The sequence below is a fragment of the Oncorhynchus masou genome, chromosome 22, assembly GCF_036934945.1.
Source record: "Oncorhynchus masou masou isolate Uvic2021 chromosome 22, UVic_Omas_1.1, whole genome shotgun sequence".
Classification (NCBI taxonomy): Eukaryota; Metazoa; Chordata; class Actinopteri; order Salmoniformes; family Salmonidae; genus Oncorhynchus; species Oncorhynchus masou.
The window spans coordinates 49,993,452-50,020,941 of record NC_088233.1 but is presented as its reverse complement, the minus strand read 5'-3'; the positions used below and the strand labels follow the sequence as shown (position 1 = coordinate 50,020,941).

General features: G+C 42.0%; 1 protein-coding gene across 1 annotated transcript; it reads left to right on the top strand.

Annotated features, from left to right (window-relative positions):
* The first annotated feature begins 1,119 nt into the window (after window positions 1-1,119).
* LOC135509648 (neuronal acetylcholine receptor subunit alpha-7-like) lies at window positions 1,120-26,636 on the top strand. The gene is made up of 10 exons (XM_064930485.1): window positions 1,120-1,361; window positions 5,523-5,662; window positions 7,699-7,743; window positions 10,755-10,864; window positions 12,469-12,548; window positions 13,914-14,081; window positions 15,528-15,722; window positions 20,850-20,936; window positions 22,416-22,525; window positions 24,533-26,636. Exons 1-10 carry the CDS (start codon window positions 1,307-1,309, stop codon window positions 25,097-25,099), a joined length of 1,557 nt encoding a protein of 518 aa, XP_064786557.1. The 5' UTR covers window positions 1,120-1,306; the 3' UTR covers window positions 25,100-26,636.
* Window positions 26,637-27,490: the final 854 nt, after the last annotated feature.

Here is a 27,490-nt window from a genome sequence, read left to right as displayed (position 1 = left end):
ACTGCACATAAATAAGGTATTTATATTTGGATTGTAACTATCCAGATGTTTTTTTTTGTTACTGGATACTGGATTAGTGTATAACACTTCTGGAGCTACCACTATCTCAGAAGTAGAGAGTATTTCACCTGTTCCCCATCTAATTGTTTGATTTTAGAGTAGCTACCACAGTCATAAGATCATTTCAGACATGTACCTGTATGAAAACATACTTTCATAATGCTGCTGTAACACAGTTAATAGATGTAAAGTAATGCAAACAATGTATTATAGTTTAGACTGATCTAGTGTTTCAAAGCATGTTTTAATTTTCAGTTTTTAGGATGAAACTGTGTTTGTAACCAGCGGGAGGCTGCTGCTGGGTAGACTAAGAAACTGGATACCCCCAACTTCCAATTATCAAACACACTTGGTTTGATTATCTGGAAAATGGTCCCTCTGGTACAGAGAAGATTGAACCAGGCCTATCTTCAAAGGTTCTAGAATCTTCTCTGTGAGAGAAAGGTTCTACAAGCTGATCTCTGGGGGAGACTAAGAGCTGTCCATGGTTCTGATTAGATACAAAATGAACATTCTGTACTTCTACCTCATTTTTAAAGTATGGAATAGAGATAATAAAGTATTATTCGTCAGATGGTGCCTCACACTTTAAATGTAATTGTTTCCTTTACACATCGTCTTTTTACAGGTAGTCATTTTAATTAACAGCCCAGTACAGTGGCTTCTTTCACTTCATAAAGGATACATTTGAGGCTTGTGGGTTAATTCATCCGCCTTATTATTTACTTTTCTCTCACCATCATTTTTGCCATATTATTAGCTAAATCTACAGGTGATGCAGTGTTTGTGCGTTTTTGCATAAACATATGTAATCTAGTCATAATCATATTCAATAGACATTATGTTAATAATTCCCAGTGAATGATTGTCACACTCTCCTACTGTTTGCCTCCTCGAAATATTAGCTGCCAGTGCGGTTATTCGATGATTTGCCTCTGCAAGGACAGCATGACTCGTTCTGTCACAGACATGTGAGTTTAGTGTCGCGATTCGCATTTTCATTTTGGAGGGCTTCAAGGAAGAGCACCCGGCCAACCCCCCCCCCCCCCCCCGGAGCACAAGTACAAATCCGTATCTTCGCATGTCAAGCCTCGTTATCAACTATTTTCAACCGTTTGCCAGGCGTTGTCTGGGATGCCCGGTGACTTTTTGGCGTTTTTTAATTTACCGGTGACTGTATAACAGTGGTCTCGGAACTGTCACATAGTCTAGGCTATCATAGGAGGCACATTTGGTCTGTCATGCAATGGAGGCTCGGATTTTTACCCTTTATTTACTTACCATCGTCTGCTTGTTTCACGGTAGGCAACGCTGTGCATGTGTCATCATAATGTTATTATAGTGAGATTTTGAAACCGTGGGTTAGATGTGCATTGTCAATTACAGAGAGGGCTTTGTCAATTACAGAGAGGGTTAGCCTTGATTCGGTTATATGAGAAACTTAGAAGTGTAGCTTTCTGACATTGTTTTAGCCTACATCGACATAGATTTATCTTCGTGGCGGGCCAGCCATTATTCGGCCATTAACAGCATCAAGGACAAGGTCCCTCACCTGTGTACACTTTGTACATGAAACAGTGCGCCTTGTAGCAAGAGTCCCCACTTAAATCTTAGACATAAGTTACATACTTATTATTACTACTATTATTATTTAACACACTACTCCTCTTATACTGTTTAAGCTAAAAACGCCGTTCAAACTTTAAAACATGCTAATTGGTCATAAGCTAAAAACGCCGTTCAAACTTTAAAAAGTGCAAACTGGTCTGGTTTGAGTTGCTTGCATACAACTTTTTTGGATCTCCTCTTTTTTTAATAAGCTTTTTTGTCCTCCGACTTTCATGGGATTTCCGGCACCATAAGGGCCCATTGTGACGTCATGATTCCCAACATTCTGTTCTATTCACACAAATCATCTACTTTGGCCACTTTTCCAACAATTTACACAAAAAGTTTACTATCGATCTGAAATCGATATTAAAATATATTATACCAATCTAACAATATTAGTAACCGCATGAACAAATGATTTAACAATTTTTTACAAATAACTGACATTTCGACCACTTTCCCATCACTTTAGACACAAATGTCGATTTAGACACCTTCGTCTACTTCTCAGCTTTTTACATTTGGAATCAGAATAATCTTCTACCAATCAAAAGTTACAGCTGTTTCTCAGAGTGCCAAAAAAGTAGCTAGCTAGCGTCAGCTAACCGCTCTGTCATGTCTCTTCATTGAACAGCCCAAACGGAATGTTGCCATGGATACTCACACACGCATTGGAGTGCGTGGGGCAGTGTAGGGAGAGACGGACAGACGAGAGAGAATCCGCTACTAATGGAGAAAGTTGCTGTATTTGTTACTGTATTTGTAATTTCATGTTGAGCAATCGGGCCCGGGTAGAGTAGGGCCTGAATGACGCTGACATGGGTAGGGCTCACGCTAAAGTATTTTGCCTTTCTGCTTTTCTTTTCTTTCAAACTTCTGACCAGTTTCCCAACAGGTTAGACAGAAACTTAGAGGGTATGACTTCTTCCTCTACTTCACCTCTATTCAAGCTGAAATGGTGATCACGGTTTGCCTAAATATTTTATTTATTGATTAGAACTACAGCTTGTTATAAGTAGGTTTACATACAAACCTATTGTTCTACATAGTTCTTCAACTACCACAAAATATTATTTTAAAGAGCTGTCATCACTCGGTGCACCATTATATTTCTCTCCCCACATAATACCCTAAAACATTCTAATTCCTTATGAGTTCCTCCCTTTCACCACAACAGCAAGTCTTCAAATTCAGAAAGAAGAAAAAAAATAGAGTTGCAGAACCATTTTTTTTTCTTTTAACACGGACTGCAGTTTTTGAAGGACCACAACAACCAGAAACAGGATCTTAGGAAAGCTTGAATGAATTAATGTATTTGCAACAGGGAAAATGACAGGGCATCTGACTACACTTGAGTAAAAAAAAAGTAAACTTCTACCACAAAAATGCTTTTAAAGGTCCAATGTAGCTGTTTTGATCCCATTTCTACGTAACAATGAAGTACCGTTCTATGATTGTTTTCAATCAAAATGATAAAAAATTGCTTCTAAGCAAGACTTTGGCTAGGACTGGGAGTCTGGGGGTGGTCTGAGTGGGGAGGGGAAAACTGAAAACTAGCAGAGAAGGTTTGGAACTCTCTTTCTTATTGGTCTGTTAACCAATTTACAACCTGATGATGTCACCAGGCAAGCCAAGACTCCATCCTACCAAAACAGTCTTTTCAAACAACTCTTACACTAAAACGGCATTGACATCATTTTCACAAAGTCACAGTATTATTCCAACTTCATACCATACACTATATACACAAAAGTATGTGGACAACCCTTAAAATTCTTCTATTTCAGCCACATCTGTTGTTGACAGGTGTATACAATCGAGCATACAGTCATGCAAACTCTATAGACAAACATTGGCAGTAGAATGGCCTTACTGAAGAGCTCAGTGACTTTCAATGTGGCGTGGTCATAGGATGCCAGCTTTCCAACAAGTCATTTTTTCTCATTTCTGCCCTGCTAGAGCTGCCCTGCGTAAATGTAAGCGCTGTTATTGTGAGGTGCAAACGTCTACGAGCAACAGCGGCTCTGCCGCAAAGTGGTAGGCCACACAAGCTCACAGAACAGAGAGCTTCATGAAATGGATTTCTATGGTCGAGCAGCCGCACACAAACCTTAGATCACCATGAAGAATAATGGTCTGGTATTTTTAATGGTTCGGGCTATATCCAGGGAAATCTGGATCTAGCCCGAATCTTAACACTACAGCATACAATGACATTCTAGACTATTCTGTGCTTCCAACTTTGTGGCAACAGTTTGTGAAAGGCCCTTTCCTGTTTCAGCATGACAATGCCCCTGTGCACAAAGTAAGATCCCATACAGAAATGGTTTGTTGAGATCGGTGTGGAAGAATTTGACTGGCCTGCAAAGAGCCCTGTCCTCAACCCCATTGAACACCTTTGGTATGAATTGGAACGCCAACTGCGAGCCAGGCCTAATCACACAAAATCAGTGCCTGACCTCACTAATGTTCTTGTGGCTAAATGGAAGCAACTCCCCGCAACAATGTTCCAACATCTAGTGTAAAGCATTCCCAGAAGAGTGGAGTCTGTTATGGCAGCAAAGGGGGGACCAATTCCATATTCATGCCCATGATTTTGGAATGAGATGTTTGACGAGCAGGAGTCCACATACTTTTGGTCATGTAGTGCATCAGCAGGTACAATTTACGCCTCTTAGAGCAAACAAGTGGAAACTGAAGGGTGCAGATCTTCTGATCAGCAATGAAGTGGAAAACTCAGTTTCAAAGGTAAATGATGAGGATGTATTTTGACTATTTTGGTATTTTTTTTCCCCAACCTGATCTCATAGACTAGACGTAACAGTACAGTAAAGCCAAGATTTGTGATATGTTACATTTGGTGTGGTTACACAAGACAGAATTTTACTTAAGGCAAGGAGTGGTGGATAGGTGAGCATATAACGCAAATGACTAGCAACCCAAAAGTTGCGTGTTTGAATCTCATCACGGACAACTTTAGATAATTAGCTGCTTTTCATTACCTGCTACTTTGCAACTACTTAGCATGTTAGCTAACCCTTCCCCTAACCCTAACCCTTTTAGATAACCCTTCCCCTAACCTTAACCCTTTAACCTAATTCCTACCTAGCTAACATCAACGTTAGCCACCTAGCTAATGTTAGCCACAACAAATTGGAATTTGTAACATATCATATGTTTTGTAAATTCATAACATATTGTAAGTTTTGCAAATTCGGAACATATACAAAATGTATGATGGACATCCACAAATGAATACATACCATACGAACCATAACATATCATACTAAATAGAATGTTAAAATTTACGTACAGAATAATAGGAAATGCTCTGACACCAGGTTGTTTTTCCGGACTGCACTACCTTGCCGTTTGAGGTGATAGTTGCCGTTTGAGCTGATAGAGACAGATTGATGTGTCTCCAGATATGTGAAGCAGATGAGACCGGATGGGGTTCAAAAACAGACAATAGAGATTATTTTGTTTGCCTTATTTATAGTTGTATTACTTTGTATGAAATTGCACACCAGTATCAAATTAAAAAATGTATGTTGTATCTTAAAGCCTTGACTTGAATGTGTGAAAAATTGGCACTACAAAAATAAATGCTTTCTATTATACTGTTTTACAAAGTTCTTCGGAGTTGGAATTTTATCAGATCTCTGTCCATTTGGGCACAGAATACATACAGTTCAATGTCTAGTTTTGATTTACATTTGGTTTAGCTTTTATTTATTTTTCCAGACCGTAACATACAAAATGCAAAAAAATGTAAGGGTTGCAACCTGTGGGTGATGTGGGATGTCAGTGTCTTTGACGTGTGTGTGTGTGCGGGCATGAATGGCCCCTAGTGTCTCTACAGGGACAGCACCAGCGCAGACTGTACAAGGACCTGATGCGAAACTACAACCCTCTGGAGCGTCCCGTGTTCAATGACTCCCACTCGCTCACCGTACACTTCAGCTTCAGCCTCATGCAGATCATGGATGTGGTGAGTCTGATGAGCCATTTATCAACCCACACACACTGTAAGCACGCAATGAAAGAAACACTGACAACATCACCGTAACACATAGTGATGGATATATCAGATCTCCCCTCTGAAGCACTAGAGATGATATCAAACACACACATACACACCCTCCCTGTGATAGGATGTGTGAGCCACATTAACAAGGCTCCCTGTGCGGCTGTGTTTCCCGGTCGGTGCTCAGCTCACCCACAGTGCTGCTGAGAGAGGCAGCAGACCTTTTCCCCCCCTGTGTGTCTGATGCACTCCCCCCTGCCAGGGCACTGCCAGCAGGGGAGCTGAAACAACATACGGTGGCCCTCATCTCTCCACCATTACACCCAGCATCTGACAACCCCGACGTTCCCTGGCTCCACAGAATACCACTGTTTTTCAAAGTATCTACGTATTTGTTATTGAGGAGATTTTTAAAAAAGAGGAAAGGGAGGATTTGTGGCAAAGTAGCAGTAGTTGAGGGATTTGAATCCACCCGATCATGAGCATACTGTTTTGGCCAAAATCCTACTGTTGTGTCAGAAACAGCCTCCCTGGGTGGAGTGTATATCATACTGGTTCTATGGAACTGTCTGTGCGTACTGTAGATCTATAATCGAGATGGGAGGAAAGCACAGGCAGAGAATTGTGAATGTGCTGAAATGATCACTTACCATAATATCAGAGACGGAATTGGAAGGGAGCGTGTTTCCCAGGCAGAGCATTTTGACAAATGTGACATTAGTGAGTGATTTTTAACAATCTTATTTCAACTTTTCATGCCTACTGTTCTCTACGATACTACTCTTGCTGCTTCTTTCCTAATAGCACTGTAAGTCTTGTAAAGGCCACAGTGTGTGCAGGCTTTTGTTCCCACCCATCTCTAATACACAGTTTTAAATGATAAACAACTACAAATACCACAATTAGTTGAAAGGTGTGTTTTGTGCTGAGCTGGAACAAAAGTCTGCACACGGGCTGTAACAACGGTTAATGTATTAACACCGGCTATTACATTCATCTTTGTAACAGGGGCCCTCGAGAACAGTTGCCTATCCCTAGTAAATAGCTACACTGAATATTTCATTGTCATTCTTTGTTTCATTCTTTGTTTCACCATTTCTACTCTGTTGTTGGTGGAGATTGTGTTTTGGGGGGGGGGGACTCCAGCTGTGTGCTGCGTTGGGATTAAATGAGACCCTATTTCGTGCAGTGGGAGCCCTGCTGGATTGGGAAACATTAGTCACAATTCACTACACATGCCTGCTCCCATTTTCCTGCTAGCTAAATCACATTTTAGGGTACAGAGCACATTGCGTCCATGATTATACAATATTACAAGGATGATTTAAGATCATTACATATAATATATTGTGAGGGGGAGAAAAAAACAAAATTTGTAAACAAATATACTTTGAAAAAGTTCAAAAAAACAAGCAAATTAGTCTGTGAGTCCGTGAGCATGAGGTTCATGTTTGCAGCTACTGTAATTGGCCAGTGACCATTTATGGAGCCACACAGTTGAGCCTTCCTGGAACTCCAATGCCAACAGCTGGGGTCTGCGGCGGCTGCAGCATTTGCCCATAAACAGGAAAAGAAATGATATGCATCCACTGCTAAAAGTTTAAGTATGCTGCATTACCCACCGCCCAGCACCCACAGACCAATAACCTTCCCACTTTTAAACAACATTTACCTCAGGTCTTTTCACCTCAACCTTTTGCTTTGGAGCAGCGTGTGTCTTTTATTAGAAACGCTTGGTGGTGTTGTTACGCAGATGCGATAGCTACATGTTTTGCTACCTGCTGGTGAGAGGATTTCAAATGCAGGGCATTTATCAAAGTGACGTTATTCATAGTCATTTGCCCTTTATCGGCAAGTGGCCATATCTAAGACGAATTACAAGCTAGCGAAAAGTCCTGTTCCAGCAAGACTTTTATTAAGTGTGGCAGGTGGAGCGACAAATTAGAATATTTTCTAGCATTGGTTGGTGACAGACATTGATTGTGTTTGCATGTTTACAGGATGAGAAGAACCAGGTCCTGACGACCAACATCTGGTTACAGCTGGTGAGTTCTTTCATCATTCATCACTCAAGTCTAAGAGTATGTTACATGTGAAGATATGCGTCAAAACAGACAGAGGTTCATATCAAGACACTTGTCCTCCCATCACCCCCGTTCCTTCTCCCGGGCAGTGTCTTTTGTGATCATCAGTCCTCCTTAATCGAGTCACAGTTAGGCCCCCCTGTATATCAATGAACTCTACTAATGCTCCTCAATTACCAAGCAACAGTAAATGTGCAGAATTTCAAGGGTCATGCTCAAGAACGTCCTTTGAGGATCTACTACACCTAACAAGCTTGATGGATGTGTCTGTCAGCTCTGACCTTTATCCCAAAAACTTCCCCCGACACCCCTCCCCATCCTATCCCCCTCATCCTTGACAAACTGGCCCTCAGCTCCATTCCCAACCCTCACTGGGGAGTGCCACTACATTAAGAAAATTAAACCATGCTCTCACAGACCATTGCAGATGGGCTGGCGAGTGCCAAAGGGAAAGTGCCTAGACAGTGCCTAGATGGACTCGTGAAAAGCCTTTAGCCAAATTATATTTATTTTTATTTTTTTTACATTCAACTTGGCTCCCAAAGTATCTACATGAATTGGATTCTCCCAAACCCTAGTATTTGACCTAGATAAATAGCTGTCGGATAATTATTATATATATTTTTTTTTAACTCCCTCAACAGCGAAAAAGGAGGCGCGATGCTCGCTCTGCTTCTACTAATACTGCATTTCCCATTTAGACACTCCATGTGGAGTTGAAAGGCTCTGTCAGGCTTGTCTTGTCAATATGGTGTCAGTTTGAATACATTTTTGAAGGAAGTCATCTATAACCTTCCCTGAGTTTTTTTTTCTTTCTGAATGGTGTCACGCACACATTATTATGTGGTACACTACTCCACTCGGCCATTTTGTGAACTCAAGTCCCCTTTGGAAAAAGCCAGTGTCATTGCTAAAGCTCAGACCGAATGTATTTTTTTGATGGGTGCTTCTTTTTTTATACTAACGCGCGCTTTTCATTCTAAACAAAGAATGACAATACAATTGTATGTTGTTAACAGACAGACATTGACATGGCAGAGCATTCTCAAAAGCCTGGTTCCTTTTGCACCTTTGGCAGTGATGGGGTGGAAGACTTGTGCTTTTTCCAGTTCACATAAAGGACATTGTAGCAGATTATTATCAGTTAGAAGCTACTTTTATAATAATAGTATTGGTTTTTAAGTATATGCATAATGACAAAACAGTACAGTAAAGACATGAATACAAATACTGTATGTAAACAAGTTTTCTTAAACCCATTTCATACAGCTGCTCAAATTTAATGAGCTTTCTTATCAGTATTGTGAATTCCCAGAATTCTCACGGTCTCTTAACGAAAGTTGTGCTTAAAATTTAGAGAAGCAACTAATCCCTTCCTAACGTCTCACACTCTTCATCCAGTGAGGAAGGTGGTTTCATCCCCTCAGGCTCAGCCATACCTTTTCTCCAGCACATTTTGTTTGTTAAATTGCCTCCAGTGCAAAGTAGTCTTTTAGCTTAATTTGATTTTAAGGGCTCAATGAATTTCCTTGCTCCCTCTCTCAATGTTTTGGAAAGCGATCCGCCCAGGCTCTGGTGCTGGAAGTCTGTATTTTGAGGGGAGAGATGTCTCTATGCCCCGAGCTGTGGGTATTTTTCAAATGTCAACATCCGTTACCGCGGCTCTTTAAAGGTTTCATGCCGGCAGAGGGAATGATTGAACTTGCATAAATAGCCCACAAGAGAAAAATATGATCTACAGCGTGAATTCCCATCCCCAGCAGATGCCTCCTCTCTGGTAATTTATTGTGCATATTTACTGCGTGCCATATTTCTGACAGCAAAACATTTATTTACATGTGGGAGTTAAGGAACACTTTTGAGTGAACAGAGATCATTCACACAGAGGTATTCACTTCGATTTCTTTGGATTCCACTCCCCATACATAACTCTCCTAAAGCTGGTTAGCCACTGTGATGAAACAATACCTTCTGCCACAAGATAAGTCCATATAAATGACCCACTTATGTCGTCCAATTTGGACTCCTCTCATCGAAAGTAAATTAAGCGTACCTGTCCTTTGCCAGGGAATATTTATGAGGATGAGTCCATTGTCAGAAGGTAATTATTTAATTAGAGATAATGACTAGAGAAAGAGAGAGCGAGTCAGTGAGCCTCCAACATAACTGAGAGAGGCTCGCCAGAGTGGGGTTGTGGCGTGCTGCTCAAAAAATGTACTCCATTTGGGGAGGAAGAAGCCAGAGTTATAGGCTTGTCTTCTGTGTGAGGTCATTCGGTGGAAATACGAGGTCTGGGCAGACCGCTCAAGTCTAATAATATACCTCTCCATGCCTGACCAGCCGTTCAGAGTGCATAGATATTTAACACGGATGTTTCACAGTCATTGGGAATTTGTACTTTTCTGTATGCCTCTCTCTGTTCATTAGGTAGGTAACCTTATACAGTTACCCTGTGGGCAGATAATTAGGTCCAGATATACTGAGCATTTGTACCAAGTTCACAGTTAAACAGTTTTTCTCCCAGAGGAAATTGACCAAAGAATTTAAAACAAAAATGCCAAATTAAAGTCATAAGAAGGAGAATAACACAAGGTGAAGAAATAATTTAATCTGTGTGTATATCAGACAACCACGGGTATGATGCAAAAATACTTGTTTATTTTTCTATTTATGTTGGTAACCAGTTATTATTATTATTATTATTGAGGCATGTTGTTTTTTGGGGGGAAATGGCCAATATACCATGGCTAAGGGCTGTATTCAGGCACTCCGCTTCTGGCCTTATTGTTTAACTGAACCCTATTGCACCTGGTGCAAAATATTATGTAGTTAACCTGGACCATGTCTCACAACACTTGTATGTGTCAATCTCTTACAATGGGTAAATAACACACTTGATTATAACACATTAGTGTTAAGTCTTTTTATGAACTTCCTCCAGTGTTTCCTAACCTATCTGTGTGTTCTCCTAGTACTGGACTGACTACTACCTGCAGTGGAACACCACAGACTACCCTGGAGTTACCAATGTCAGGTTCCCTGACACCCAGATATGGAGGCCTGACATTCTCCTCTACAACAGGTACGTAAACACTACTCATACATCATGGTACTGTATTGTGGGATTAATTCAGTGTGTCGGCGAGCTAGCCAGTAACATTTACTGTTAGAATTTGGATTTAAGAGAAGGTGAACCATCGTCCATTTGATGCACTTGTGTGTGTGTGTGGTGTTGTTTGTCTTCATTCGATGCCATTCATTCAACACAATGACTATTCAGCGAACTGAATGTGTTGCATCTTATATCAGAGCCATAATATGTTAAGTACATCAAAAAATAGTAAAAATAGCTTATGTGCCTGTCATGATTTATATTTCTTTGTTAAAAACATCAATGTGACGAGAGTGCCTACGCTAGCAGCCGAGGCTAGTCTGGATATGCTTCCTTATACTGAGCAATTGTTATGGAGAGCATCAGGAATGCAGCAGAGCTCCATTTGCATTTAGAGAAGGAGGCCCGATCAAAGATAAGCTCCAATAACTTGTCCAATGTGTTGATTTCAGTAGTGTAACGAGCGGGGGCGATATCAGAGGCAGAGAACATTGAGACCCTGAAGAATGTGGAGACGTTGTAGAGGAACTTTTTAATTAGCACACAGTGTTCTTACTGAAATGTTTTTCCTGTGTAGACCATCAAACGTATATTTTGCAGATCAGATACAGGTGACACATTTCTCTCAAATAAACGTATGAGTAAATAGGAAAGGTGAATGGTTACTGTCTGAGTCAGATGCTGGTAGGCTTATCTTTTTTATGAAGAGATACTTTCATCTGCACTGCTGTGACTGTATCTTGCAGTGCTACAGCTAGCTGGAGTAACATGGATTTATGTTGGAGAGAAGCACAGACTGATACATTATCAAAGTGGGGGGGGCACTGTGCAGCTCTTGATTTGTTTGTGTGTGTGTGTTTGTCTGTCGTTGTCATTTCTTTGTGTATGGGCCGTCTGTGAAGCAGCTGAGCCTGCTTAATCTGCACATGCTCGACTCTGCTCATTCACATTCTAATGCAACTTCTTCAGTAGTGTGTGTGTGTGTGTGTGTGTGTGTGTGTGTGTGTGTGTGTGTGTACAGTGTGTGTGTACAGTGTGTGTGTACAGTGTGTGTGTGTGTACAGTGTGTTAGTCTATGCCAGGGTTCCAGAACTGGCGGGATTTTATTTGTCCCCCAATGTTTTCTATTGTTAGACATAAAAGACTGTAAAAAACACCAGCAAATCAGCTGCATGTATTCTCACACATAATAGCTCTCTAGATATATGGGATCGTATACACATGTAAGCAAGGTTTGAAATTATTATGTTTTAGTCTAATTTTATATCTGTTTGGGCTTCTTGCGGTAAATTTGCCGTCTACAAATTATTTGTATTTATCTTCCGGACCCCTGACCATCCTCTCAAGAAAAAATTGGCCCACGGCTGAGTCTCGTTGATGATCCCTGGTCTATGCTATTTGTTTTGCACTATGCTGAGTAACTATGATTTACACAGCCCTTGCGCCGGCAGTGACACCCCAGCTCTGCTGAGCTCTTTACGGTCTTGTTTTCCCACTAAAGCTACAAGGTTAGATTTTATTTGCAAATAAAGCACTGATGGATGCTAACTGCTAATCTGTGTCCAAATGCTCAGCGCTGACGAGAGGTTTGACGCCACCTTCCACACCAACGTCCTAGTCAACTCCACTGGCTACTGCCAGTATCTCCCCCCAGGTAAGCCTCCTTAACTTATCCTAGATCACAGGGGGAGGTCCATTCTCCTTATTCTCCCTGCAAAAGCCTTCACTGGTATATATCAGTGGGCCTGGAATTTGTGTCAAAATGGTATTGAGGTCAGGAAATAAGCAAGGTCAAATTGGACAGAGAGGTCCCTCTGGGCCAATAAAAGCAGCCATGAAAAGTTATGGATCTGAATGATGATGCAATCACTCTGTGTTCGTTCCATGCTTCCGCTACTCATTTTGTTTTTTTTCTGCTCCCACAAACAAAGCCAGTGGTGCCTGTGATGATGAACCTCCCAAACCTAATGGATTAAGTCATGCAGAGCTGATTAACTAGATTCTACAAACGCCATGCCGAATTAGAAGACATGTGAACCACTGTGGGTGTGTGTCGAGTGGGGCTGGCTGACACATGGTCTCCGTCGAGATATGGAGTGCAGTGTAGTCAAATAGCTCCCTATCTGCAAATCAGTCCGTAAATCAGCTTTATGACCTTTATGAATGTCATTACGACAGGCATTGATTCATCTCAGAGTTATGAACGAGGCAGTGACTGAGATGTGGAAATTGGATGCGGGGGGTAATGTCTCTATAAGCTGTCACAACCCTCTCCCATGTCTACCCTACCACCTAGTTTGACCCCATCTTCTCTGACCCAGTAATGTAACCTCCGGGATGTAGACATACAAGTCCCCGACAGTATGTCACCAACAGGGGACCAGCAGTACCTACGTGTAAAGGAAGGTGATCGCAAATTGCACCCTGTCTGAGTATCTCCCTCCAGCTGACTGCAGGAATTAGAGAAAAACACAGAGTTGTAACTGACAGAAATCAATAGAGCCACAAACAGCTGCATCACGATAGACAGCGGACATTAATTACTTTGGAGTCTGGATGGACGGAAAGAGGGGGCTATACAAAACATGACAGCCGACCTACTATCAACGACTAACTAATTCAGTCAAATAGGCCATTCACAAATGTCCAGAGAGACCCTTATTGCAGGGAAAAGTAATCCAACAAAGGCAGAATGGCTACTGCGGAAACGCTGTGCAGACGCTTAGAGATTGGGAATAAATGACATTTTTCTGCCATTTTGTTTTGTGGGGGATCCAGGGCATGTAAATCAAAGAGCCCTGTGCCAATCCATCATGCTCAGGCTGGTTTGGCTCTTGCTTCTTCTCCCCCTCTCATATCAACAGTTTGGAGTTCCCCAGGGCTCCGTTGTTGGCCCCCTTATAATGAGGGGGAATTCTTATTAATATCCCTCTTTCATCCCATCCTTCCATTCTGTTTACCATTTATTGATGTATTGCTTCGGTAACAGTTTATACAATTAAGCAAATTTGCTGCTTAGGAATCTTCAAGAGCACATGCTACATCGACGTGCGCTGGTTTCCCTTTGATGTCCAGCGCTGTGACCTCAAGTTTGGCTCGTGGACGTACGGGGGCTGGTCTTTAGACCTGCAGATGATAGAGGCGGATGTGACTGGATACATTGCTAATGGAGAGTGGGACCTTGTGGGTAAGTTCAGTCCCGAATGGCAGAGAGCCATAGAAAGCACAGAGTCAAGAGATGATAAAGAAATGACTAAATGTGGATTATGCTTGAAGAAGTCTGAGGTTTGGTTCTATGATTACTATTTCAAATATCACACAGTTCCCTGTATGTAAGATCTATGCTGGACATAGTGTGCAAACTAGGGCAGCTCTGAGGATTCACATTCATTGTAATAAAAAATAGAAAGCAGCAAGCAGCCACTTCTGAACTAATATTCAAAGACCAATGGCTTTGATGCCTCTAAAGACATCTGGTTGTTGAGGAATGGAACTGGATTTACATAACAATTATTATGTTCCTACATTTATTCAACAGCAATTAAAACTGTCCTGCTGTTATTTAGTGAACCCCCTGTAGGGGTGGGTTGGCAGACGCTTCCATGGAGCTCGTTGCACCTGGGGGGGGGGGGGTGGGGGGCAAATCAAGCGCAACAAAGTGTGACGAGCAATTGGCATTTCGGTTTCCCTGACTGCTGCCTTACCCTGATGTTTCTTTCGCATGCAGAGCACTATTCAGAATGGGAATGACACGAAAAACACATGAGGCTTTTACCACCGCTGATGGAATGGTTCTATTAGGTGATGTTTGTGCCCGCCCTCACCCTCCATAAATGGAATGGTCTAGGAGACCTTGGCTGTCTCTATTTTACATAGACGGAGGAGTCATGTTGGGAGCTAATGATTAACAAAGGCCTGTTCATCGCTCCCTGGGGAGCCAAAACACATCCATGTGCTTCCGAGAGACGGAAATGAAGAAATGGAGCGGGAGAGATGGAGAAACAACGAGATGATGGAGCAAGAGAGTGAGGAATGTGTCCTTAGGAGACCAACCAATGGAGCATTGAGGCCTCACATAATAGAAATCGCAGGAAGTAATCTGGCCATTTCACCATCAACATACTCTATGATTCCCTCCTATATGGGCATATAGATAATCAAAACCAGTGTTCTAAAGATCATAAGAGTAGTAAAGCATGTAAGAGGACTGTTCACAACAACATCCACGGAAGTAGCTAGCAAGTTTACTAGCTAGCTAGACAGCTAACGTGGTTCCTTTGGGAACCAAACAGACTTGCTACCTTAGCTAACCAAACCTTCATCCTAGCTTGCTTGCTGTTATAAAAATCAAATTCAACAAAGCCAGTAATGTTTTCAGCTCGACTTTTGCTTTCAAAGCAGCTCAAACATAGAACATGTAAGAATGAACTTCACAGATATTAAATTATACCGTTCAATTGTACCGTGGGTAATAGGGACATAATGCGCACTCTAGAATGCACTTCCAGCAAATCAGAAACAAGTATTCAACAATTCCATGGTATAAGATAGTATAAAAGTAAACATCTGTGTATATAATAAGGATGCATATGTGTGCCTATACTGTAATTCTCTGTCTGTGTGTGTGATGCAGAGGTCCCCGGACGGCGGAACGAGCGTTTCTATGACTGCTGTAAGGAGCCTTACCCTGACGTGACCTTCACGGTGGTGATGCGTAGACGCACCCTCTACTACGGCCTCAACCTGCTCATCCCCTGTGTCCTCATCTCCACCCTGGCCCTGCTCGTTTTCCTGCTGCCCGCGGACTCTGGAGAGAAGATCTCATTGGGTGAGACTGGGGAGGGTGCGTGTGTGTGAGGGTGTGTGAGGGTGTGTGAGGGTGTGTGAGGGTGCGTGTGGGTGCGTGTGGGTGCGTGTGTGTGTGTGTGTGTGTGTGTGTGTGTGTGTGTGTGTGTGTGTGTGTGTGTGTGTGTGTGTGTGTGTGTGTGTGTGTGTGTGTGTGTGTGTGTGTGTGTGTGTGTGTGTGTGTGTGTGTGTGTGTGTGTGTGTGTGTGTGTGAGCGGTGTTGGTAAGGTACATGACTAAATACCATGAGGCAGAGCACAAGGGTATGCTTTTCTTCTTGTGATGAAACAGGCGTTTTTAGACAGCAGTTGTACCCTACTGTTATGGTTTGCTCTGTTGCTTTCTATCACAAATGCGTGAGAAAAATACGGAAAGTTTGTGTGCCCAATGTGTGGTGTCGCTGAATATTCGTTGTGTGTTTGTGTCCGTGCGTATGAGGGAAGTAGGTTTGTAAAGTGCACACTCTTGACTGGCGTTCAATCTATGCTAATTTTAGGGCAACTAAACGCCGTCCCTTCACTGACCGGGCAACCCACTCTGTCTACATGTCGGAAGAAAAATATTTATTTCACCCATAATTTATCAGATTTCACTCTGCATGAATATACTGTTTATTACAGAACCAAACTTTATATACAGTAGAGATGTTTATGTATGTGAAGGTTTTTACATATAGATGTCTCTGTATAATTCATCCTATGCCATTTTGACTGATGGGCATGTCTGCAGTTTACCTGAAACAAAAGCAAAAAGCAATTTTGAAAAGGTAGGCCTAAATACATTATTCATGCCAGTTGACTTGGCTGCATCTGAATTCATTCATCCACTTTGATTAATTTAGGTGGACTGGCAGTGCACAGATCCCTACCTACAGTAATACACACACACAGGCATACACACACTGCCAAACTGAGTTAAAAGAGCACATGTTATCCTCACACAGATAGCTTGTGACATGCTTAAGCTGCATCTATATGCTATAGGTAGTTACAGTACCTAGCCTGTAACCCCCCCAAAAAACTACAGTGCACAAGACACAACACATTTAGCCACTGCCTATGGGCACTGCCCAGACTAGCGCCCAGTCTTCCCAGTGATGGCAGAGGGGGGCCAGATATTTGCAGGGTGCATCTGTTAGAGCAGCGCTGCAGGAGCCAGTCCCCCAAGACCTCTATGCTTCTGGCTGTAGCTGGGCTGTGGCTGCGGGCTGCCTGTATGCCTGTCTGCGTGCATGACTGGGCTTGAGCTTTGGCTGGATCCTCAGACCAGGTGAACTGGAAATGCTCTCTCTTGCCTACCCAGAGAGACCTGGAGATGATTGTGTGTTTTGTCTTTTTGTGAGTCCCGTGTGTGTGTGTGTATGAAGCAGCCTACTGCCAGAATGAGTTCAACTACGTAGGACCATAATAATATGATTAATATTCCAATTCTATGCATAGTATATAGGTGTTTTAACATGGGTGTGTTTTTTTCTTGTTGTATGCAACAAACCACATCTACAGTATGTTATCGTACAATTGATGACAAATACTATTTACAGGTACTTTTAGATGCTTCTAGTTTTCAGAGTAAGAAACGTGGCTGAGCAAACAATATAAATGTTAGAAATTAGAAAGATTTGCTAATTTATTGAAAATGAAATCTAATTTACTTAAAGTATTCACACCCCTGAATCAATACATTGTAGAAGCACCTTTGGCAGCATTTATACATTTGTGAGACTTTCTGAGGTAAGTCTTTAAGAGCTTTCCACACCTGGATTGCGCAACTTTCGCCCATTATTCTTTTCACAATTCTTCAAGCTCTGTCAAATTGGTTGTTGATCATTGTTAGACAATCATTTTCATACATTTTTAAGAAGACTCAAGTCAAAACTGTAACTAGGAAATCATACTGAAACAGGGTTTCCTCTAGTATTTTGCCTCTACTTAGCTCTATTCTATTTATTTATTTTATCCTGAAAACACCCCAGTCATTAACGATTACAACCATACCCATAACATAATACAGCCACCACTATGCTTGAAAATATGGAGAGTGGTACTCCGTAATGTGTTGAACACTTTGTATTCAGGACAAAAAAAGTGTTTTGCAGTATTATTTTAGTGCCTTGTTGAAAACAGGATTCATGTTTTGGAGAAATTGTTTTATTATTAACAGGCTTCCTTCTTTTCGCTCTGTCAATTATTGTGGAGTAAGTACAATGTTGATCCATCCTCAGTTTTCTCCTATCACAGCCATTCAACTTTGTAACTGTTTTAAAGTCACCATTGGCCTCGTGGTAAAATTCCTGAGTGGTTTCTTTCCTCTCCGGCAACTGAGTTAGGAAAGACACCTGGATCTTTGTAGTGACTGGGTGTATTGATACACCATCCAAAGTGTATTTAATATATTCGCCATGCTCAAAGGGATATTCAATATCTGCTTTTTTTTACCCATCTACTAGTAGGTTCCTTTCTTTATGAGGCATTGGAAAATCTCCCTGGTCTTTGTGGTTGAATCTGTGTGTGAAATTCACTGCTCGACTGAGGGACCTTACAGATAATTGTATGTGTGGGGTACAGAGATAAGGTAGTAATTCCAAAATCATGTTAAACACTATTATTGCACACAGAGTGAGTGCATGCAAGGTATTACGTGACTTGTTAAGCACATTTTTACTCCTGAACTTACTTGCCTTATCTCAGGCTCCCGAGTGGCGCAGGGGTCTAAGGCACTGCATCTCAGTGCAAGAGCCGTCACTACAGTCCCTGGTTCGGATCCAGGCTGTATCACATCCGGCCGTGATTGGGAGTCCCATCGGGCGGCGTACAATTGGCCCAGCGTCGCCCGGGTTTGGCTGGGGTAGGCCGTCATTGTCAATAAGAATTTATTCTTAACTGACTTGCCTAGTTAAACAAATAATACTTATTGACTCGAGACGTTTCAACTTTTCATTTGTAATTAAATGAAAGAAATGACAACCTAATTCCACTTTGACATAATGTGGTATTGTGTGTAGGCTGGTCACAAAAACATCTCAATTTAATCCATTTTAAAAGGCTGTAACATTTTTTTTAAATCGAGGGGTGTGAATACTTTGAGGGCACTGTATGTAAAAATAAGATGTGGCATAAAAATAGCTTATTGTTCGATATTATCTGGCACATACACATGGCTCATCCCTAAACAATTTATTATGCTCATAGTTAATGTGGAGCCTATTGAGACAGTATTATAGAAAACTACATTTTCAAGATGCTTCAATTAACTACTTGAGCCACGTCTCCCCCTCCCACCTCCTGATTCACTGGATGACTTATGGTCTGAAATCAATATCTGCTGGCAATGAACTGACTTGAAACTCGGAGTCAAACTGCAAGTAACATTTTCCCAAGTGATTCCACAAGATAGTGTGTGTCTGCATGCATGTGTGTTTCCATTTGTGTCTGTATAAAAATGTATCGATTGGCTGCATCGAAGAATACAGTAGTGGTTAATGAGAGGAAAGCGCTCTATCCATCTTGATCCTTGGATCGCCTGGCTTTATTGATCCTCAGAGTTCATTAGAAAACTTTGGGAAGTGTGCTGCTGGTGAGTCCTCACCCACGGTACACTGAAAAAAACAAGGTTCTTAAATGGTTCTTTTTCTTAAGGTTCCTTGGAGAACTCTATTCCAATAAACAACCTTTGAGCTAAGTGTGGGGGGGGGTTCTTAATGGTGCATCTACAGTCTAAAGAATTCGAAAAGGTTCTTGAAATGTATGGAGACCTGCAGATGTGTCCCTTTCATAGAACACAGCAAATTGGCCAGTGTTAACTGGTGTTGAATTTCAGTGTAACATTTCTAGTGTTGATTCAGGAGTTAAAATAACTCTCAGTGATGTAGAAGAACCCCAGTGTTGGTGTTAATAACCAGAGTTGAACCAAAACCATGCCCTTCATTATCTTATTTCCCAGCATGTTATTTTGCAGGTTTGATTTTTGAATTGTTTGTTTCAATATCTATGTTTTTGCATGTGCATTGATTGATTAATTCACTTTAGACTACTGAAATATAAATAACATAAATTGTTCTAAAATATTCCAATCTATTACTTGGACTTATTGCAAAAGTTACTGAAATGATTGTTCCAGTTTAGATGCTTTAGGTAGTCTGATATCTTAGTCTCCCCTACCCTGGCAGTCATTCTGAATGCAGGTTGTGGGTGAATAAAAATGAAAAATGTTGCATATCCCCACACTGGCTGGATTTCAAAAGAAATTACACATCACTTTGCAAGCCAACATAATTAATCAAACTGACCATCTGATGCAGGCTCCATCAGCCCAGTAAAATAAAAATAAAAGCAAATGATTTCAATATATGTGCACTCAGGTTTATTACCGGTGTGAATATATAGTCTACCTCAAATGTTGAAATATAATTTTAAAACATGTTCCGAGAAGAACAACAATGCATTGGCAGGGCGATTCAAGCAAGAGGAGTCATTACAGTCCATGGTTTGGATCCAGGCTGTATCACATCGGGCGGCGTACAATTGGCCCATCGTCGTCCGAGTTAGACCGGGGTAGGCAGTCATTGCAAATAAAACTTTGTTCTTAACTGATTTGCCTAGTTAAATAAAGATTGTCTTAAACAGACATTTTGGGAGATCAGGGTAGAGAAGTAGTTTGCATCTTTAACCGCAACAAGTAAGTTCTCATCAGATCCTTCATAATCTCGTAGAACACTTGAAGTTTTACAGGCCTTCCATTTACATTCAGCCTTTCTAAGTTCACTTCTAATGAATGAGCTACCCTTTTCTTCTAATTTGTACATTGGTTGCAAAATGGTTGAAAATAAAATGTCTCTCTCTTTTACATAAACCACAATAATGACTATGATAACATGATAATAACTATAGTACAGATAAGCTCTATGATGGCATGGTGATAACATAATAATCACTATGATAACACGATAATCACTTTGATAACACGATAACCACTGTGATAATGTGATAATCACTATGATAACATGCTAATCACTAGGATACCTTAACATGATAACAGCATGCCTGGTGATGTACAGTAGGTTCTGTCTTCTAATGGTCTGTCTGTCTCTCCCTCTTTTTCTTCCTTTCTCCAGGTATCACTGTGCTGCTCTCTCTAACTGTCTTCATGCTCTTGGTAGCCGAGATCATGCCGGCCACCTCGGACTCTGTTCCTCTCATAGGTAAGTGCTCAGGGAGACCTTCATCCTCACCCTACTCCATCTATCCATTTTCTCGTCTGTCTGTTTCTCCAGCCATCTGTTCTTTCCAGTCATCCATTCATTCCTTTCGTCTATCCATCTGTCCCCTCTGTGTCACCGCATTGGTAAGACGAACCGGCCCTCAGTGACTGAGGTAGAAAGAGCTGATGAAACAGAACAAGTGACACACGCTCCTTTAAAGTGAAACTGGGTGGCACCTCATTTGTCACAGACCGTGACGCTACAGAATACACTAGGTCATTCATCGGTTGGACTGACGAGATATAAGTGCGATCACTCACCCATGAAACTTGGGGTGTATTTATAAGCACCAAATGGAGGGAAAACATACTGAGACAGCGAGGGACTACCTGAACTTGGTCATGAATAAATTACATTTTTTGTTTTCCATTGCAAAACATTTTACTACGCTGTGCCCAAATGAATAGAACAACCCTGACTATTTAGCATCTGAGACCTCTGCGCTCAAGTGGCAGGCAGTCAGATTGGCAAGCAAATGGGTCAATGGATTCATTTGACAAGCAAATGAAAGAATAGAGACTTGACGTTGATTGCAGTCCCGCATGGGAGTATAGTTTGCAGTTAGCATAGATTGCAGTCTAATTTTTATAATTTGATTAATGTATTGATATTGAGCAATGGATGTGTAATCTTTTCCGCTAATGAATCTGCAGTTCAAGCCCAATGACCATCATATTTTTACCAATGGCGGATATTTATATTCTTAAACATATTGATATCCTCATCTCAGCTATTTCCCTGCATGCCACCCAATTGCTTCCACAGTATCTTCAAGCTATCCAATAAAGAGAGGCCAGATCCCCCCCCCCCCCTAACATGATATGATGGCCCGTTTGGTCTCTGCCTTGAGGAACATATTCAGCTTGCCAGGGCGGCTCTAAACCTTATCATACTATGTCTGTCATTGACTGACATATTTGGGGAACATTTGCACTACCAAATTTCGAAATTGCACCCCGTGTTGCATAGTCGGCCCCGCAGCCTTGCCGTAGCGTTCAGAGAGATTAGAGATAGATATGTTGTATTTTCTGCAGACATCCTTTATTAGCTACATTACCATCGTCAACATTCTGAACACTGCGACCGACTGAACACCAGGCACGGTTCAGATGCTCATCTCTGAGAGGCTCTTTTTCGGGGCATACATCAGTATACAAGAAAGTAAACCTCCCGCTGTGTGGCTCAGTTGGTAACAGCATGGCACAAGTAATGCCAGGGTCCAATTCCCTAAGGGATCACATACACATACTATGTATGCATTCACTGTACTGGAAGTCGCTTTGGATAAAAGCATGTGATCTGTGGCATATATTAACTGAATGTGCCCTTGGTCTCCTGCCATAGTATATAATCCCCTATGATTCCTCAGAGTTAGTCTCTCACTCTCTCGATTTATTTATTTATTTGTTTTTATTCCAGCCCAGTACTTTGCCACCACCATGGTCATCGTGGGCCTGTCCGTCATCGCCACCGTCCTGGTCCTCCAGTACCACCATCATGACCCGGACGGAGCCAAAATGCCAAAGTGGGTAAGTCCATGTCCGCTCATTTCCGCGTTCTGCATTCACTTGGAACGCCGGATACACTCGGAATTCCAAATGCTGACATTCCATTAAGGTAGAATTGGACCTGAAGGTTAAGGGTTCTACATCAGCGGATCAGCGGCTGCTCCTTGCTCTGAGGTGTGTGTGTTAGTCAGGGTTAGTGGGCAGTTTGAGTATTGGCGTGAGAGGAATGCCAATGTGATTTGAAAAAGAGGGGAGGGGAGGAGAGACTGCTGGCCAGGCTTGAAGGGCAGATGGAAGGGAGTGGAGAGAGCACAGAACTTTGGAAAATTTGGATGATGCAATTATAAGCCTTATTAGACATGATAAGGGTCCATACATGCTAATATCAAGATGTAAGCCATTATATCGGCAGGTTACCAGAGGTTATTCCAACACTTTTTCTAGAGCAGGAATACTAATTTATTATGTACCGAGTGTGTTGTCATATGTTTTCTGAACTATAAACACCATGGGACCACACAGCCGTCATACCGCTCAGGAAGGAGACTTGTTCTGTCTCCTAGGGATGAACATACTTTGGTGCGAGATGTGCAAATCAATCCCAGAACAACAGCAAAGGACCTTGTGAAGATGCTGGAGTAAACATGTACAAAAGTATCTATATCCACAGTAAAACGAGTCGTATATCGAAACAACCTGAAAGGCCACTCAGCAAGGAAGAAGCCACTGCTCCAAAACTACCATAAAAAGCCAGACTACGGTTTGCAACTGCACATGGGGACAAATATCGTACTTTTTGGAGAAATGTCCTCTGGTCTGATGAAAAGAAATTAGAACTGTTTGGCCATAATGACCATCGTTATGTTTGGAGGAATAAGGGGGAGGCTTGCAAGCTGAAAAACACCATCCAAACCGTGAAGCACGGGGGTGGCAGCATCATCTTGTGGGGGTGCTTTGCTGCGGGAGGATCTGAGGCACTTCACAAAATAGATGGCATCATGAGGACGGAAATGTGGATATATTGAAGCAACATCTCAAGACATCAGTCAGGAAGTTAAAGCCTGGTCGCAAATGGGTCTTCCAAATGGACAATGACCCCAAGCATACTTCCAAAGTTGTGGCAAAATGGTTTAAGGACAACAAAGTCAAGGTATTGGAGTGGCCATCACAAAGCCCTGACCTCAAACCTGTAGAATATTTGTGGGCAGAACTGAAAAAGCGTGTGCGAGCAAGGTGGCCTATGAACCTGACTCCGTTACACCAGCTCTGTCAGGAGGAATGGGCCAAACTTCACCCAACTTATTGTGGGAAGCTTGTGAAAGGCTACCCGAAACGTTTGACCCATCAAATACTAATTGAGTGTAAGTAAACTTCTGACCCACTGGGAATGTTATGAAAGAAATAAAAGCTGAAATAAATCATTCTCTACTATTATTCTGACATTTCACATTCTTAAAATAATGTGGTGATCCTAACTGACCTAAGACAGGGCAATTCTACTAGGATTAAATGTCAGGAATTGTGAAAAACTGAGTTTAAATGTATTTGGCTAAGATGTATGTGAACTTCTGACTTCATCTGTATTTTATGGAGCAGATAGGAAATGAAATCTATAGGATATGAAAAATATTTTCAACTGATATTTTTTTCTCGAAAAAATGTATAGCTACAGTATACCATAATCGGACTGAAAAGCCATGTTAAAATTGTCCGCGTCCGTGTTAGAATTGGGAGCGAATGCACAATGCTTGCAATAGTGATTATCTCCTGTGCATGTTTCTCTCCTCTGGTGTTGATATTCTATTCTTGTCTCTCCTCCCCCTGGTGTACATGAACACACAAACACGGACACGCATACACACACTCACTCACACACACTCACTCACTCACTCACTCACTCACACACACACACACACACACACACACACACACACACACACACACACACACACACACACACACACACACACACACACACACACACACACACACACACACACACACACACACACACACTTCCCCACAAAGACACGCGTGGTGCTCCTGAACTGGTGCGCCTGGTTCCTGCGTATGAAGCGGCCCGGCGAGGAGCGTGTGCGTCTGGCCTGCCACAACAAGCATCCGCGCAACAGCCTCTCCAGTGTGGAGCTCAGTATGAGCCAGGGGACCCTCCAGCCCACCAATGGCAACATGCTCTACATTGGCTTCCGGGGCATGGAGGGCATGCACTACACCACCACCCCCGACTCTGGCGTCATCTGCTCCAGGCTGGTGGGGGCAGGGGACGAGGAGGTGCTGCTACCCGGGGCCGGGCTGCCCAACTTGGGCAGCATGGCAGGCGGCACCGGGGTGGGTGTGGCGAGCCCCGTGGACTCCGACATATCCAAGATCCTGGAAGAGGTGCGCTACATCGCCAAGCGCTTCCGGGGCCAGGACGAGGACGAGTCGCTGTGCAATGAGTGGAAGTTTGCGGCGTCTGTGATTGATCGGCTGTGCCTGATGGCGTTCTCTGTGTTCACCATCCTCTGCACCATCGGCATCCTCATGTCAGCGCCAAACTTCGTGGAGGCCATCTCCAAAGACTTCTTCACCTGAGTGGGCTGTTTGTGTTGGAGGATGAGAGGGATGGGGTCACGTGTGTGTGTGTGTGTGTGTGTTTGTTTGTTTGTTTGTTTGTTTGTGTGGGGGGGGTGTACATATATACACACACAAAAGCACACACACGTACAGTCTCACACACAATCTCACATACACACACACACACATTCCCACTTGCACTCACATGCATTTAATGTATACTGTTTATATCCCAGACACATCTTTACCTATGACTTATATCAGCTGACTACCCCACTCTTCAGTATTTTCACATATTTTTCACATACGTTACTGTATTTAGAGTGGCTATTATAATGGCACAACTTATAGCAATACAAATGTGTTCATCATATGTGGTGTGAATCTGTGATCAATTGAGGTCTTCATCAACAATGACTGTGTATATTAAGTAGCACTTAATGTTCCAGAAAGCAGGATCATTGAGTTAACCAGCTAGCTTAACCAGTTAACCAGCTAGCTTGAAATCCATATTTTTGAGAAATATACACTTGACATTGGCATAGTATATATTAATCAACAATCAAAAACGCATATTCAAGCTGAGCTAAATTAAGAGATATATATATGATTGTTAATATGTTAGCTAGATAACTTAAGGATTTATTTGATTTTATCACAGGCTATTGGAAGTATACATGGGTCAAAATGTTTGTTCCAAAAAAGATTGGTGTTTGTAATGGTCATTCGTGTACAGTACATGTAAAATTGAAAAAGTAGTTTCCCTTGTTTATGCCTTTCAAAGGAAATCTCTGTAACGTTCATGCTGAGTTTCTCTCAATCTAAAGCTCGTTTCATAGATTTGCTTGAGTGAATTGAAAAGACTGCCCCAATTGCAAAATGTAGATCATTTCTGTTTTCTTTCCTTCTGCATTATAAGTTCAATTCCCAAGAGAACAGCCAATAATAATTGTAACAGTGTTTCTTGTGATTTTTGTGCTATTTATTCTTTGTTTCACTGCTTTGTGCCACTGACCCATTTGACATGCATGGAACCTATGACATTTGACGTAAGTGTTTGGACGAAAAGCGTACAATGAGGGAGTTCAGGTGCAGTGGAGTGCAGTGATCCCTGGTGTCACCCTGGAATGAAGGACAAGTTCTGCTCGAATACTTCAGGTGTGTATTCACCAGGATCCAAACGGGAAGGATCTAACTAAATGTGTCCAATAGAAATTCTTGTTTTTTTTGGAAACCTTTTTTCCATTGCCAAACGTTTTGCAGCAGTTTGCTACGTTGTGCAGTAATGAATACACCCCCAGGTGATAGCTCAATCTGTTTGAAAATGGTTTCATACCTTCTGAATATGACCCTGGCTTGGGATTTCCATCGCCCTCTATTCTCCTCAACTGTTCCTCTGTACTGTAACAGCTGTATGGGAGCCTACCGCTCTTTCTGTCCACCTTTATCATTTAACCTTTAACCCTTAAACCTTTGTCATTTATGTGCACTTGCATCCATGCCCAGAATACATTTTGATCCATGCACAAAAATAAATGTATTTTTCTAGATGTGACGTGATGTGTATGAAGCCTGTGTTCAATTATTCATGTTTCTATGGATGAAGTGTCACAGGATGGAAGATTGAATTTTTTACATAGAATTTTTAGGATTTGTTTTTTTATTGGACAGAAATAGACAGAGAGTGTGTCACGAAGGCAGCGGGCCGGATTCTAAACCACGACGATACTGGCTGTAGGTGGTGGCACGAACCCACCGTTTTCCAAACTTGGTCCTCGGGACCCCAAGAGGTGCACATTTTGTTTTTTGCCCTAACACTACACGGCTATATTTGATTATTTGAATCAGATGTGTAGTGCTAGGGCAAAAAAAACCTTGGGGTCCTGAGGACCGAGTTAGAGAAACCCTGCATTAACCGCTATTCCACAGTATACCTTTCTAATTCTACAGAATGCAATTTAGATCTATTTATCTCTCTCTCTCTCTGTGTGTGTGTGTGTCAGACAGTGAGGGGTACTACAGTCTTCTGTAATGTCACCTCTTGAAACAGGGTCACTGCGAATCACTGCGCTCTCCTAATCCGCTCTTGTAAACCTGTTCCTTTTTTTTATTACAGCCACGAAGCCACACTAATGACTTGTTGGAAGAGACACTTTCCTGTGTAGCACACATTCTTACAGAGAGCGGTTCTCTGCTGCTTCGACAGCCAGGTACAGTGAAGTACAAGTTTGTGGGCCAAATGGCACACTATATAATGCACTACCCTATGGGCACTGGTCAAAAGTAGTGCACTATGTAGGGAATATGGTGGCATTTGGGATGTACACGTTAATTCGCCGTGCTTGTTACTAACGCATTAGCGTTACTGTCATGATGTTCATGTGCATCTGGAAACAAGAATTATCATTA

What these genes read in the sequence shown, in the direction of transcription:
- LOC135509648 (XM_064930485.1), top strand. Translation starts at nt 1,307, where the DNA reads ATGGAGGCTCGGATTTTTACCCTTTATTTACTTACCATCGTCTGCTTG. An exon ending in CTGCCAGTATCTCCCCCCAG is followed by an intron (nt 12,549 to 13,913) that starts GTAAGCCTCCTT and finishes TTTGCTGCTTAG; the next exon opens with GAATCTTCAAGAGCACATGC. An exon ending in GAGCCAAAATGCCAAAGTGG is followed by an intron (nt 22,526 to 24,532) that starts GTAAGTCCATGT and finishes TTCCCCACAAAG; the next exon opens with ACACGCGTGGTGCTCCTGAA.